The sequence below is a fragment of the Cynoglossus semilaevis genome, chromosome 3, assembly GCF_000523025.1.
Source record: "Cynoglossus semilaevis isolate Cse_v1.0 chromosome 3, Cse_v1.0, whole genome shotgun sequence".
Lineage (NCBI taxonomy): Eukaryota > Metazoa > Chordata > Actinopteri > Pleuronectiformes > Cynoglossidae > Cynoglossus > Cynoglossus semilaevis.
This window is the reverse complement of record NC_024309.1, coordinates 6156344-6171279: the sequence shown is the minus strand read 5'-3', so window position 1 is coordinate 6171279 and position 14936 is coordinate 6156344. Positions and strand designations below refer to the sequence as shown.

General features: G+C 40.1%; 1 protein-coding gene across 3 annotated transcripts in view; it reads left to right on the top strand.

Moving 5' to 3' along the window:
* Positions 1-14936, top strand: part of LOC103377042 (partitioning defective 3 homolog) — a 253608-nt gene that overhangs the window by 122387 nt on the left and 116285 nt on the right. For all 3 annotated transcript variants that reach the window (XM_025054368.1, XM_025054367.1, XM_025054366.1), the window contains 2 exons: positions 3622-3761; positions 4173-4301. In XM_025054368.1, coding sequence (XP_024910136.1) covers positions 3622-3761; positions 4173-4301 — 269 coding nt within the window. The remainder of the gene's footprint in view (positions 1-3621; positions 3762-4172; positions 4302-14936) is intronic.

Genomic DNA, 14936 nt, shown 5'->3' with positions numbered 1-14936 from the left:
ACAAAAAATGGCTCCCCTACTGGTCTGTAAATGAATAGATTAGCAATCAGTAATGTTGATGGATTTGGGTTCAGTTCAGTGATCCAAACCAACTATGAAGTACAAGTCCATTTTGATGCACTTTTACTAGAATATTCAGATTGACCAATCACGTTCAAGGTCTTATTGGTTTCTTGGGTTGTGAAGTGATCACCACAGGGGGCACCAGTCTCTTCCTCTCTTGTCTTTATGGTCTCCTCTTCCTATTAGAGTTTGCAAATGTTTAGTTGAATCTTTGGGAATGAGATCAGTGTCAGGAAGCAGCAGCACAGGCAGAACTGCACTTCACCTCATGGGATGACCAGTCTTAGCCTTTTTTTAACCTTATTGTCAGAAGTGCCCAGAAGCTCCTGTGCAAGTTTCAAGTATATTTATTTGTTTATAACGTAATAAAATACTTCTCTTTTCCCTCTACGTCGTTAGTTCCCTTTATAAATAAAGACATGAGAGTCAGGAGTTGGTGGCGCTCCAGCTACAGACCAATGCCAGTAGTTTCTTTTCTTTTATTTTCCTTGCAGCTGCAGTGAGCTGTGGACAAATGTGCTCGGTGACAGAAATGGTTACTGGAATGGCCTAATTGTAAATTCCCGGCAAGTTATTACCCAAATGTGTTTCAGCTAGGATTTTAATTAAACATTAAAATCTAAAAGAGTGTAAAATGTGAAGTCTTTCGGATTAAACGTCACGCTGTAGCACGACTCCTATTGTAGTTACAGTGAGGGCTCAGCTGTTAGCATGCCGTATGTTTGTTGTTGTTCCAATCTGGCCTGAGTGGTTCTGAGTTCTGAGTGGCAGAGGGGAGATCTTGCATTGCAAATTAACAAGAGTGCCTTAATCAAATAGTGCAGTTGAAAAGGACATATGCAGCCCATTAAGTCATTGTAATGTGCTTCAGCCACTCTGCACATTTGCAGTTTAATTGGCTTATTGGAGCCAGGATTCTAAATAATCCAGAAAAGGAACACAATTACTTTTATCATGGCCTTCTATTACCCAAAATAAAGACGTCAGTAGTTAATGACTGCAGGCCTATTAGAGGTGCATTTCCCTAATTGGCTGATAGGAGATGAGAGGATCACACGATCACAGGCTGGAGTTGGACTCTGTTCAAAAAGGTTTGGTGTGGACCAGAGATTGGCATGTGTTGGATTAGGTCACCGTCCATGTTGCTTTAGAAGATTCAAGATGGCACTGATGCTCTATCCATCTATCCATCTAGTTGAAACATGCAACAGGCAAGAGAAACAGGTTCAAATTCACTTCCTGTTTCTCTTGTAACATTTGTAAATATTGCAACCATTGCTGGTGTGGTGTCAGGGATTTGTTACTTTTAAATAGTTGGTAAAGAGTAAAAAAAAAAAAATATATATATATGTATATGTGTATATATGTATGTATATGTGTATATATATATACATATATGTATATATATTTTGTTTATTTTAATAACGAAATGTAATATTTTCCACAAGCAAACATTTAAAAAAAAATATATATATATAAGTATTTTTACTTGTTTACTGCATTCACATATATACGCAAAAAAAAAAAAAAACTCACAGTGCATGTAAAACTTTTACACTCACCGTTTTAAGACTACACTTTGACTGAGAACAACGTCATCTGATCACTTGTGAGCTGCCTAATTTGGTCACCTGTTCCAGGTCTGTTGCAGCTAAATATAGATTTTCTTTTTTTTGTCCTTCCTCGAGGCAACGTGTTTTGCATTAAGTGATAAGAAAAAGTTTTTCTTGCACAATTTGAACACAGCCATTTCCTTAACTAGGATGACATCGGCGAGTTTAAAGAAAACAAAAAAAGTATATATATACATATATGTAAATGTAGGTGTACCACAGCTTGTTTGGTACTCTCAACTACGCTATTGGATTAGAGGCTGGTAGGTTTCTGACTTGTGCTGTCTGTGGGCAGAAGCCATGAAAACGTCAACACTGGTGCTTTTCTCTCCTTCTTTCTTGTTCTTCAACCCCACCATCACTGTCAGTGAGACGACAGACAGTTCAGCAGACTGTTGCAGAGGCGCACTGGGGAAAGTAGGTCAGGATGAACCATCAGAGGTGTTGACAGCCCTGTAAAATATTCATCTACTCTGATATGAATATTAATTACTAGGTTTTTTTTTGTTCCACAATATCCCAGCTGAAATGATGAAAACATCCAGATTCCAGACTAGACTGTTTGTTATAAATGGTGAAATATTTATGTAGTAGTGTTATTTATTTTTGAAAATTAATTGTCCAACAATAACAGACCAAAATAATTGGCTATTCTCCTTGCCTGGCTGACATTTGAAACAGTTCTTTAGTCTTATTTTGAAAAATTTCAGTCTGGATGGTAGTAAAGGTCAGTCATCAAACGCTCGTATTTGTCTGTTATTGTATTTACCCACTTCCTCGAGAGCTGCAATACATATTAATTTGATGATCCTCAAAGGTCAGCCTAAAACCCTAAGGTAAAAGGCCGATACTTAAAATGTTTTTGTTTTGATTTAACCTTTATATGTTTATATGAAGCCTCACTTCTTAAAAAGAAAAAAAAAAGATAAATTCAACACAGATATCTACTCATCTGTACATCAGGAAAAACAACAACACAGCTACAAGGATTATTATTATTATTATTTAAGTGGTAGTTGGAGGTACATTTGGTGGAAATTTTCACTGTTGATAATAAGTTTAACATTACTATATTTTAGATATTTATGACTCTCTGGATAAGAGATGTTTCATATCTGATCAAAACTCGTCTCGGTGGCTTCAGTCTGTACATGTACTTATCCCTGAACACTTCATTTATGGTTTTTACCATTGACACTATATTTAGACTTCAGGACATGTAGTCATTTATACGTCTTTAAAAACCTAGGTCAGACACACCCAGATGTCCAAACAGTGAACGAAAATGTGAGCTCGGAACGAAGTGCCAGGTTTGTGCAGGAGTAACAGGACGAGCAGAGCACCGTAATTTTGTCCCTTTGCACATGTTACAGTGGCTTGTAATGAAAAGTTATTGGATATGGATTTAAGGGCTTAGTCTATTTCTTGGAGTCACAGTCAGCGTAATATATGAAAAAGAAGGGTCTTCTGATAGGCAATTATTATGCAAATGAACAGAAAAAACATTTTTCACAACCTCATTTTTGGTCCATCGTGTTGCTGACAGTCATCAAAGTTACCGCCACGCCAGCAAAGCCAATACAATCACATGCATTTCAATCACTTCAATCACAAATCAGGTTACAATGGTGAAGAGAAAAAAGAAAATAATAATAATAATAAATATATATATTCACAATATATATATTTAAATACACAATATATATATATTGATATATGTATATATATACACTATATATATAAAAATACACAATATATATACTTATACATACATTTATACATATAAAATCTGTATATGCTAATTTTACTCTCAAGTCATTCTTGCTGCTACTTTTCTATGTGTTTATTTATAGTATATTAAATGTACTTTATTCCGTTATCTTTTTTTAAAAAAAAAAGTAAGATGGTCTGTATTGCCCTTATTATATTTCCTTCCTTATTTTAGGACCAGAGGGTCTGGGCTTCAGCATCACCTCCAGAGACGTCCCCATTGGTGGCACCGCCCCCATTTACGTCAAAAACATCCTCCCCCGAGGGGCCGCAATCCAGGACGGGAGATTGAAAGCCGGAGATCGGCTGCTGGAGGTGAGGCAGCTTCTTTTAATCTCAACTCGTAACTTGTCGAGTGAGTTTAGCATGTCATTCAACCGGATGACGGCTCGTTATGATACGGCATTGTTCCAAAATTAGTGAACTCTGGGCGAACTCCCGAAACGAGTCTGTGTGTCTCCTGGCTGTGAGAGCTGGTTTAAAAATGGCAAAGGTCAGCGGTTAGACGCTGGAACAGTTTGATTAAACCTCGATCAGACTGACATGAAAATCATCTTGAGCTCACTTTGGGAGGAAATCGCCCACGTTTAATTTCTGCTCAACTGGCTCAGACAGTAATCAGCCTGTGAGGTTATATGAAGGCCACACACTCACTCGCAGTCAAGTCAAGAGCTCTTTCATTTAGTCCGGCTTTGGTGTGTGTGTGTGTGTGTGTGTCATTTACAGGTTAGCGGAGTGGACCTCGGTGGAAAGACCCAGGAAGAAGTGGTGGCCCTGCTTCGAGCCACGCCCATGGGTGGGATGGTGAACCTGTTGGTGACCCGACAGGAGGACCCGCTCCTGCCTCGAGAAGTGGTCAGTGCCTTGTCGTGTCAGTGTCTATATTGTATATTTCACCAGATGCTGAGCAGTGCAGTTGGACGTCTTATTTTTTCTCGTGGTGTAAACCTGATCAGTGTGTGAACTAAAAAAAACCCATTTCGGAGCGCTAAGAATTGCAACAGTGGCTGCTCAATGTATCCTGACGTAGTAAAACAAACGGATTTCTTTCCTGTTCAGTTCATGTAACGGAACATTAATAACGACTAGTTCTTCCGACCAAAGTTTTGATAAGGACCAGAGGGCTGTGAATTCACACAGAGACCCTCAGCAGCAGTAAAATGAATCTATGAAACCGGTGAAGGTCAGTAACAGTGTGACATTCTATACGGCTGGATACACTGAGGTGCCCTGAGCTGACGGTTTTACACTCCTCTATGAATGAAATAAATCGTAATGAAAATTAATACAGTGAGATAATAGAAACTGAAATATCATATTTTAAAAACCACAATATTATTATTACATTGTATAAAAGTAGTAAAAAAAATGTTAAGAGACACATAATCTTTGTGCATTTGCAAAACACATGTTTACATTGTATAAAAGTAGTAAAAAAAAATTCAAGAGACATAATCTTTGTGCATTTGCAAAACACATGTTAACATGCATGGCATGCAGAAAAAAAACAAAATCACAAGCACAAAAACATGGGCAAAAATGTGACAGTGAGCACAGTAACGGTGACATGGGAACTTTTCCCACACACACACACACACACTCAAACACACATGCGGGGTGACTTTGGCTGTCACACAGCAGATGGCGAGGCTGCCGCCCTCGTCCGGTCTGAGCTCGGACGCCCTGACAGCGAGCGTGACTGAATTCAAGCCTCTTTTCTACCCATAATGCTCAGGCCCCTGACATTCACGCCGTTAACCCCGCTCTCCGAGCTATTCGGCCTCTGCAGCAATGGCCCCTAAGGAAAAACTCTGCCCTGCCGCTGTGCTTTTTAGTTCACTTAGACGCACACGTCGAACGTAGCCTCGTTTAGCTTGCTACGGTTGTAGGCAAATATTTTTTAATCAGAAAACACATGCAGTGGTACGCCGTACCACCTGAGAAAACATTGAGCTCTCTGAGTACCACCATGATGACCAGCATTAGAATATAGGCCTTCACTATTAACTTCCACCGTGGTATGTTTCAGATTTATTCAATTGAAAATGTAAATGTGAAGATATTAATTTTCCACGCGTTCCACTAGAGAGCGCTCGCGTACCACTGGTGGTCCGCGTATCACAGTTTGAGAACCACCACTCTACACTATTGCAACAGACAAAGTTATTGATTTGTACTTTTGGGAGTGTTAATCTTGCTGCGATGACACGTGGAATCATGGATTCTCCGCCTCACGTGTAACCTTTAAGTCAATGCCCTCCATCCACTGTAACCAGCGCTCACACTCTAACCACCGCGATACAGTGCTTTTCATTCTCCCCTCAACGACCTCGGCTGAATGACGGCAGTGAGATCTGTTAGAACCGCTGCCCTGAGACTGTCAGCTCCAGAATAGAGGTGTGAGAGTCTGACGTCTAACTCACTTAGCCCTGCTCCTGCATGATACTGAGGCCCGCAGTGGAAATACTTTATCATCTCTTCTTCTCAGTAGTTTTTTTTTTATTCCTTTCACTTACTTCTACGTGCTATAAAAGATTAATATTCCCTCACTTTCCACGAAATATTAGCATTTTACACTCTCACTGTTTCCTTCTTCACACGCTCGCTCTCTCCTACAGCTGAGCTCGCACGGATCTAATCCCTCCACGTATGTTCATAAAAATCAGATAAGGAGGCCGAGGCAGTTGATACATGGTGGAAAACAATCATACACACGTGTGCTGTAGATGAGCTGTCAATCATCCGGTTACCTTAATGATACTGAGATGATGATTATTTAAATTAGAGCAGGAGCGTCATGCTATAGAAACACAGGCGTCTGTCGGCGCACACGTGCACAGAACTGTGGGTAAAAATAGAGAGAACCTTTTTCTCGTTGACATTTGCCGGCTGATGTTTAATGTCAGGGCTGAAAATCTCCCTTTGTTTAGATGTTTTATTATGTACAGGGCCCAGTGCGTGCCCCCACAGAGGAATTAATTTACCCTCACAGCGTGTTTGCATTGCGTCTTTAATTACCACGGTCGGGGCGTATTTTGACACGCTCTCGCAGCACCTCTCAATACTTTCGATAAACACGCGGTCGCTGTAGAGAGAAAAGGTTAAAAGGCAATCAGAGGAGGACAGCGTTGTCTCCGTGGTTATCAACCGCCTCTGTCTGTGCAGACGTCACTAACGCACGTCAAACCAAATAACAAATGTCATTAAGTTTGGCTTTATTTTCAATGGGGCTGAGTTTGAATTGATTTTAAAAAACAAATTGGCTTTTTCTATTTCTATGCTGATGATTTTATATTTTATCTGTTGATAAACCTGGATGTTATGATGTATTGGTACTAGAGCCAGTACTAGAGAGGGCAAACTTCTCTTATTCACCAAGATAAAGAGTATTTATCGGACATTCACAATGTGTAGGATGACATATTTATGCTAACATTACGACTTTATTCTCATAAATATCCGACTTTAATCTCGCAATATTATTTTATAATTTTTTAAATTCTCAACGTGGCCCTAATACGTTGTAATATATCAGTCTATTTTTATATAAAATATGAACTTTTAAAGGCTAAGGAGGCTTTATCTCAAGCAGGCTTCCTAATCAGCTCTTTAGTAGACTCTTAATGAGTCTGGGAATAAAGCTGGGAGTGACATCCAGCCGTATTCTCATTGAGAGCTTAACCTTAAACCTGGAAAACCCCGGTAGTCACAGGCTCTGATCAATAGCTGTGGAAACAGAGTCACTTGTCAGATGAAGTGCTGCGCCGTCACCTTGCCGTCAGCTTTAAGACGTTCCACCACTGACTCCTGAGCAGGATTAATGAGTCGGACAAAATCCTCTCTCCTGAGTGTGCTGTTTTCTCCTGATAATTTTGAAACTAGCATCTACTAGCATTTATTTTCCATATATACATTTCTGTGGGTCGTACCATACATATAAGTAGCCGAATGTTCCATCCACATGTTCCCCCTTTTAACAGACCTTTAGAACACAGGTTGGCAGTAAGAGTAAATCACACTTGAGGTCAGTTGAAAAGTAAAGGATCTCAAAGAAACTAAAACTTAGGTTTGTTTACAGTGTGATGTAAGGTAGAGTTTGGACTGGAGTCAAAAGACATGTTTTTCTGCCCAGGCTCTCCCCTGTGTAACCTCACACACACACACTCACACACACGCACTCACACAACAATTCTGCCTCAGAAACAAGTGGTACATTTATTGAACTGTATGTACTGCACAATTCCAAAGCCATAGCCGCTAGATATTATTTATTGTGGACATTTATCTCCCGGCGCGCAGCTCTGTTTGAGGTCATAGCTGCAGCTAAAGCCGCGGCTGTAGATCCTGATGCACAGCTGTGTGAAGTGCAGATTGTGTTTCTACTTCACAGTTTCCTGTAATGACCAGGACAAATTCCGTGACTTGCTACGAAACAGGAGTCATCCACACAGAAAAAGTACAGTTTTTATGGATAGAAGATAGTTGCTGAGAAAATTGGTATTCTGACTTTAGATGACTTTAGACTCGCCTTGACAAAATGTATAGACTCGACTTGGACTTCAACATTAATGACTCGGGACTTCACTTGGACTTTGGAGCCGTTTGACTCGACAAGACTTGATACTTTCTCCAAAACCCAAAGTGATCTGTGTAAATATATTATTATTTAGTTTAAAAGGACTAGAAAAGGACTCAAAACCAAAATGGCAGGACTTGACACTTCTTAGTCTTTACTTGAGACTTGATTCGGAAAAAAAGTGCAAAAACTTGTGACTTGCAAAGCAATGACTTGTTCCCACCTCTGGTATTCAGTATAAGGAGTTTATTAATTAGCAGATTAAGTCGTTTTTTGATCCTTGCTGGTAGGAAAGGCTAGGATAGCTGCTAACAGAATATCACCTCACGAAACACCACGGTTTGTTGACATCTAAGAAGTCATTTCTGTGGATAAAGGCATAAAGGCAACGGATGGCCATGCTACTGTGAAGGACATGTTCACGTAATATCGGGTCAGCACTTCTGGTAATTAATGGCCATGCTACTGTGAAGGACATGTTCATTTAATATCGGGTCATGCTCTATGCTATTATGTGTATTTTTCTTTTTTCAAAATATGTATAGTGCAATATTATTTAAATTCACCTTGAAATGATTTCCTATAGTTTCAGTATATTTTTCACTGCTGCCCATTTGCTAACACTCCCTGTCATTTGTATCTCATATAAAACAACTCTAGAATGACTTAACTACACTAGAGACACTGGCTGATTAGTCCCACATGCCCCAGCACTTTATTACCATTGTCGTCTTTTACCCCTAACATGCTTCTTTGACCCTACATAAAGAATGTTTTTCAAATCCAACCAGACTAAATGGGCCTGTGAACCCAGTGTTGTACCACTGCCGATGCCATAAGAGGAATCAAACAGTACATTAAATCCCCTTCTTTATGATCGTATCAGACTTGTCACTGATCCATTAGTAGCTATATCTGCCAAGCAATGAGTATCTTAATTGCACCATTAATTCTGGCCTCTGATTGATGTGACAGCTAAATATAATACGGCCGGTGTGAATGCGGAGGACAAATGTGTGACAGTACTGCCGCTCACCGTTTAATGGCCTTTTCATGAGCGCCAACCCCAGCGGGCCGGGTTTAAATCCTCCCTGTCGTGTTCTGAGCAGAAGGTCTCAATTAAAGTTTGTTTTTCTGCTAAAATGATGATATTTATGCAAGTCAGCGGAATTGTTCCACACAGTATCGTAGGAAATAAACAGCTTTGATTTCTGTACAATAATAAAACCCAACAAGCTCAGCCGTTGTTTTCTCGTTCCAAGCCGAGGCAATCAATGGTAGTTTTGTGTCGGGACATTTGTTTCAAGAACATGGCACCTTCAATGGCTTTTCCTAATCATTCCTCTAACGGCGCAACACAGCTGTTTTTGGTTTTACCCACACTCAGTATATCAAGGTTACCGTTCATGGTGTTATAAAAAGAATTCCGACCAGGGAAGTGGTCTGCAGTGATTTTTCTGCTGCAGGGATTTTTTTATTTGGCCTAGAGAGGAAAGACTGAATTGATACAGGACAGAGGAAACGCACATATTTTTGTCACCTCCATTTTTACTGGTTCTTTTTTTTATTTACTACTGCAATCACAGTTTAACTTTCTAGTACACATTTTAGATATAAGGTCAGGTGAAATATTTGCTCTATATGAGGTATTCTAAGGGATGTATCATTGTCTAAATCAAGAAAAAAAACATAGCCTTATATATACACATCATATATATATATACTGTATGTATATATGTATATTTATATAAGATGTATATATCTATATATGTATATATATATACATAATTATATGTGTCTTTTTACTTGGTATTGCTATATTTGTATAGTGTGTTTTCTGCTTTGTTGTGAGGTCTTCAATAAATTGAATTTTGAGATTTAATTTGGAGTTAGGATTAAAATTGTGGCTATTTCAGGGTTCGGTAAAGTATTAAGATTAGGCACTCATTTGTAATAATTAAGTGTGTTTGTGTAGTCTCTGTAACAAGAGGACGTTTGTGTGAGTTCCGTACAGTACCAAAAAATCTCAAACTCTCCTTACAGTATGATCGGTTCTACTCTTAATTAACATTCAAGGTTAAAAATCTGTTGTTTAAAAAAAAAAAAACAGTGTAAGAATTGCTGACTTCATTGTTTTTCCTGCACTTCAGAGCGACTGACGGTACAGCTAATCCTTAGAGAGTACTGCAATGAGGTAGTGATAAACTGCTATCGTATGCTCTGCAGTGTCAATGGCCATGCCAAAAAAAAAAAAAAAATCATCTTTGGTGTTAATATAATTGGATGTCTCATAGAGTAATGCTCTTGAGTCTCACCGTAAAGTTGATGTAATATACGACAACTCTTTGCTAATAAAGTGATACGGACAGATTCTTTGTGGTCTCCTATTCCAGGATTTTATTTATTTATCAGAGGGTGAGTGACCAGATTATTTACCGTAGTAAAACTTGGGAAAAACAACTCAAGAAAATTAGTTCTTCCTCAGGTAAAGGCCCGATAATATAAAATGTCTGCACTTTCTCCGCCCTCACCTCTCCCATAATGAATTACCTGTTGTACGTGCGGATATATCTTCATAACAGACCAGCTGCTGCTGTGTAATTGGGTCTAATCTGAAAATTGCTCCACCATTAGACATTTCCAGAACTGGCTGACCCTTTCTCTGATTTTTTTTTTAATTTTATTTTTTTCCTGAAAATACAGTTGGCACTCTGGTGAAGTCAAATTACAGGAATTGCTCTAAAGGTCTTTGGAAGGAATAGTGTAGAGCTGTGGTTTGGCAGCATGCAATCACACAGAGCATCTGTGACTTTACAGAGCTCTTTAGAGCAGTTTGGCAGCTGTGGGTGCATCTTAGAGGTTACTTTCTGGTTCACTTTTTAACTAAAAATATCTGAAGTAGGAGGCCATGGTGAGCTGGTAGGTGAAGTCTCCAGTGTGTTAACATGGTACATAAAATTTCCTCCGCATCCCCAAAAAGCTTCCTCCGGTGGAGACGGTGGAAACATGAAAGCTTCATAAATTTCTTATTCGATTTCTTGCCACAATTAAAATTCAACCATTTTCCTTCTTCTGACGTACTTTTCTTCACTTTTTTTCATCCGTTTCACAGACGTCAACAAAAACGCTGACGAGTCCCTCCTGCATTATTAATGTGGCGCGAAAACAAAGACTTGTGACTGAAGTGCAAAGTTCAGAAATTGTAATTAAAACTATCGGTGGGAGACAATGCCAGCCTGGTTAATAATTTCCAAACGTGTCTACTCCATGCCACCTGTTTTCATTTAGCACTTCTCAACAGCTGTTGCCATAATTATGCTCACTGTCAGTGCAGGGTATGTGAGGGTGCGCTGCAGCCCCGTGCCATGCCGATAAACAAGGTAGTTAAAGGCCACTTATGGCAGCAACAGTTACTCTCCCCGGGGGGATCTGGCATCTGATTCCGAAACACATAACAGGTTGAAGTGAGCAAATGTGGTCGGACGTACAGAAGTGGTTTTTGTCCATCGTGAGCTCAAATCCAGAGGTATCTACTTTGTCATGTGCATCGTTAGTTGCAATCCGGCGAAAGCTGGAGATGTCACCAAGTAAACTTGGCTACTTCGAAACGCTACCGTAACGGCCCACACAGGCTAGTGCTAGGTCAACATTCATATCCGAGTACAGGGGAACCTCGAGATATGAGCGTCTCGACATACAAGTATTTAAATATACGAGCAAACTCCTCGAGATATGAGCGTCTCGACATACATGTATTTAAATATACGAGCAAACCTTCAAGTAAATTTTTGCTTCAAGATACGAGTAAAGATTTGAGATAGGAGCACGCTTACAGTCGCCAACACTAGGTGGCCAAGCACCCGGAGCAGCCCACGCCACTTCACTCGTTCACTTCACGTGTTCGTCGACTTCTGTAGAGAGTGAGTGGTAGGAGTGGCAGTGAGAAGTAAAACGCATGTTGGCCATGGAAATGAAATTGAGAAATATGAGCGTGGTGCCCGCTAAAGAAAGAATACAAATCGACTAAGCAAATAAATACAAAATATAAAATAAAATAAAAAATACGTAAGCTAAGTTAATTCTAAGTTTAGCAGCTCACAGACATGTTGGAGCGTGTCCGTCTCCTCAGACATAGTCTTCGTGATGCGTTCGCATCTTTTTGCCTCACGTGTCCTCACGGGAGCAGACAAAAAAAAAAAAAAAAAAGAAAATCTGTTAGTTTTGTCACAGCTGAGTCACAGTCTGCTGTGTTAGTCGGTGATGAACACGTACAGCGGTTCAAAGTCACTGTTAAGCTGTGACCTTCAGCTGCGTGTGACAGTGCGTCTCCGCTTTAACCGTCATCGTACCTGAAAAAGCCACGATTCCATTTCAGGCTTAGCTGTGTTTAATATTCTCTCCCTTTGTCTGGAAATGTTGCGCAAGGAAACACCGCCAAAAGAAATTTGTGTTACAATACTTATCAAGTGTACACCCCTTTTGCAATTACATCCATGACTGATTTCTTTCAGCCTTTTTAAATTCATTTCCAATGACCTTTAATGTCACCAAATTGGGCCAAGTGCGGAAAGAAGTTTCCAGCCGTGTTAATTGTTTTAGTCAGTGATGTGCGGAGAACTCGGAGTTATGTGTGAATAGAACTAATTGAGATTCATTTGCTCCCCTTCTCACCCGTTCGTCTCCCTCCCCCTCTCTCTCCCCTTCTCACTTTCTGTGTTCTGTTATTCTTACACACATCCAACACACCTTCCTTGTTAGTGCATGACAAGTTAAGTGAGGTAGAAACAAAACAAAAAGGCCAATTAGACGGAGGTAGAGAGATGGGAGACGTTTTCTCCCTGTCCCCTCCGCTCACCCTGATTATGTCTCTGTTTAAACGCCGTCTCTGCCCCCTCCACTTGCCGAGGCAACAGGCGGTAATAGATGGGACCCACATATACCCAATCGCAGTGTTAATTAATAAAAGACTTAATCACATAATGGACTGTCACCGCATGGCTGAGTCAGAGGGACCAGAGAAGAAGAGGACGCAGGCGTCTGTACTGAAGTGGTTATCAGCAGTACACTGGTCCAGTACTGCAATTGATTTGACCAGAAATTATTTAAAATAAACATTTTCTGCTAATTTTTTATACATTTGTAATGAATCCAGTTCCTGTAGGGGAGGTAGAGGGCCCTAACGATAGCCCCCCAGGGGGAAGACATTCTCATTTAATGTAAATTATATTTTTAATCATAGAGTACTGCTTCAAGTCTACCTTTAATCGTTCAAATGTTCTGATGTACCGCAGTGAAGTAATATTTACTTCAAGGCCCGTTAATTAAATGACTTTAATGTGAACAGGAGGTTTTGAAATCTATTCTCGGCTTCGACCTATGATCTTTTACTTCTATTTGTCGGTACTCATGTTGCACCATTCAGTAATTACTGAAGACCTTGGACGGAAGAAAGACAACATTATGTCCACACCCACGCAGGTGTTGTTAGTTAGTCTTTGAGCCTCACCACTGACATTATTTACATTAGAAAAATCCCATGGTGCATCACCAAACAAAAATGTCCCAAAAAGTATATGTAAATTTGAAAAAAATGACCCTATGGTATTAATTTACTCGTTAATACCATTAGTAATTTACTCATAATATACTTATTCAGTTTGAAAACCTAGGCCTGTTTAGTTGAACACAACACTGATGTGCTCACAGGAATTGAATAAATATTAAGACAAACTGTTTGCAACAAGTTATTGGCCCAAACTTTTTGCTTATTGCTGTTCGAAGTTGATCAAATTTTTTTTTTTCGAGCTTGACTTTGATGGAGGAAAGACCTTTGACAAGCCTTTACTGTATTTGAAGTAAAAAAAATACTAATTTGATTATCCACAAATATTGCCCTGTAACCTTATCCTGGTGTTGATCAAAGCTGTTCAACAGTTTTACTGCAGTACTTTCTGTCCCAAGTGCATACATGGGTCTGAATTGAACAATGTGCCGCGTCTTTTTTTTCTCCTTTTCTCCACTACAAAGGTAGTTAAATTCAGCCCTGCCTGAATCCCTATAACAACAAGGCCTGTCAAGCGTCCTGACAAACTCATTCTTAGCTAGCGGCGCTTGCTCCTGTCTGATGGAAATGTTACACTGCTCTCTCTCATTCTCTGCCTCGGCCCCGCTATTCCCTGAGCGCCGCTGTGAGTGGGTGGTTATTCTGTCATCATTTTGGATGAGAGCGTGCTTTTGCGTGCCCACTGTGGCTCCGACACTCGCATTCATGTTTTCGTCCATCGTGTAAAATCTGCAATTGCGAGGCTAAAAGTCGGTTGGCTGTATTTTCATTTGGGTAGATCAATCTTATTTAGCCCTGAGCCTTAAAGCTAGAGGAGAGGAGGTACGTTTTTGTGGCGCAGGTAGAGTTTGCACATGATGTTAACCTGCGTTGTAAAACAAAATGTAAAACAGTTTTGTAAATGCCACAGATGTGACTTCACATCAGAATCACATCAACTTTTACACACAGGTGTATGACTGTTATTTGGACATAAAGAGAAGAGAAAAAAAAGGGGGCAGATAGTAGGGCCATCTGGAGAATCGGGGCCCAGTCAGAAGGTGCTGAAAGGCAGTAGTCATGTGAACGCACCACTGCATCCAAATAACTCTCATCCTGTGAAAAGAAAGAAAGAAACCATTTACTCATATCTTTTCCTCCTTTCCTCAGCTTTACTCATTATCTGAGCAGCTGTGAAGGGCACACACACCTGGCTGCCATCCATCTGCTCCTATGTGCACGTCTGTGTGTACTGATGTGTCTAAAGAGCTCTGTGCCGAGTTTCCAGGGGTTGATTGCGCTCACTGCTTGTATTGTCCGCGTGGACTTGGCTGCCATGGCAATGACTGCACATGTACAGTCAACCGATCTG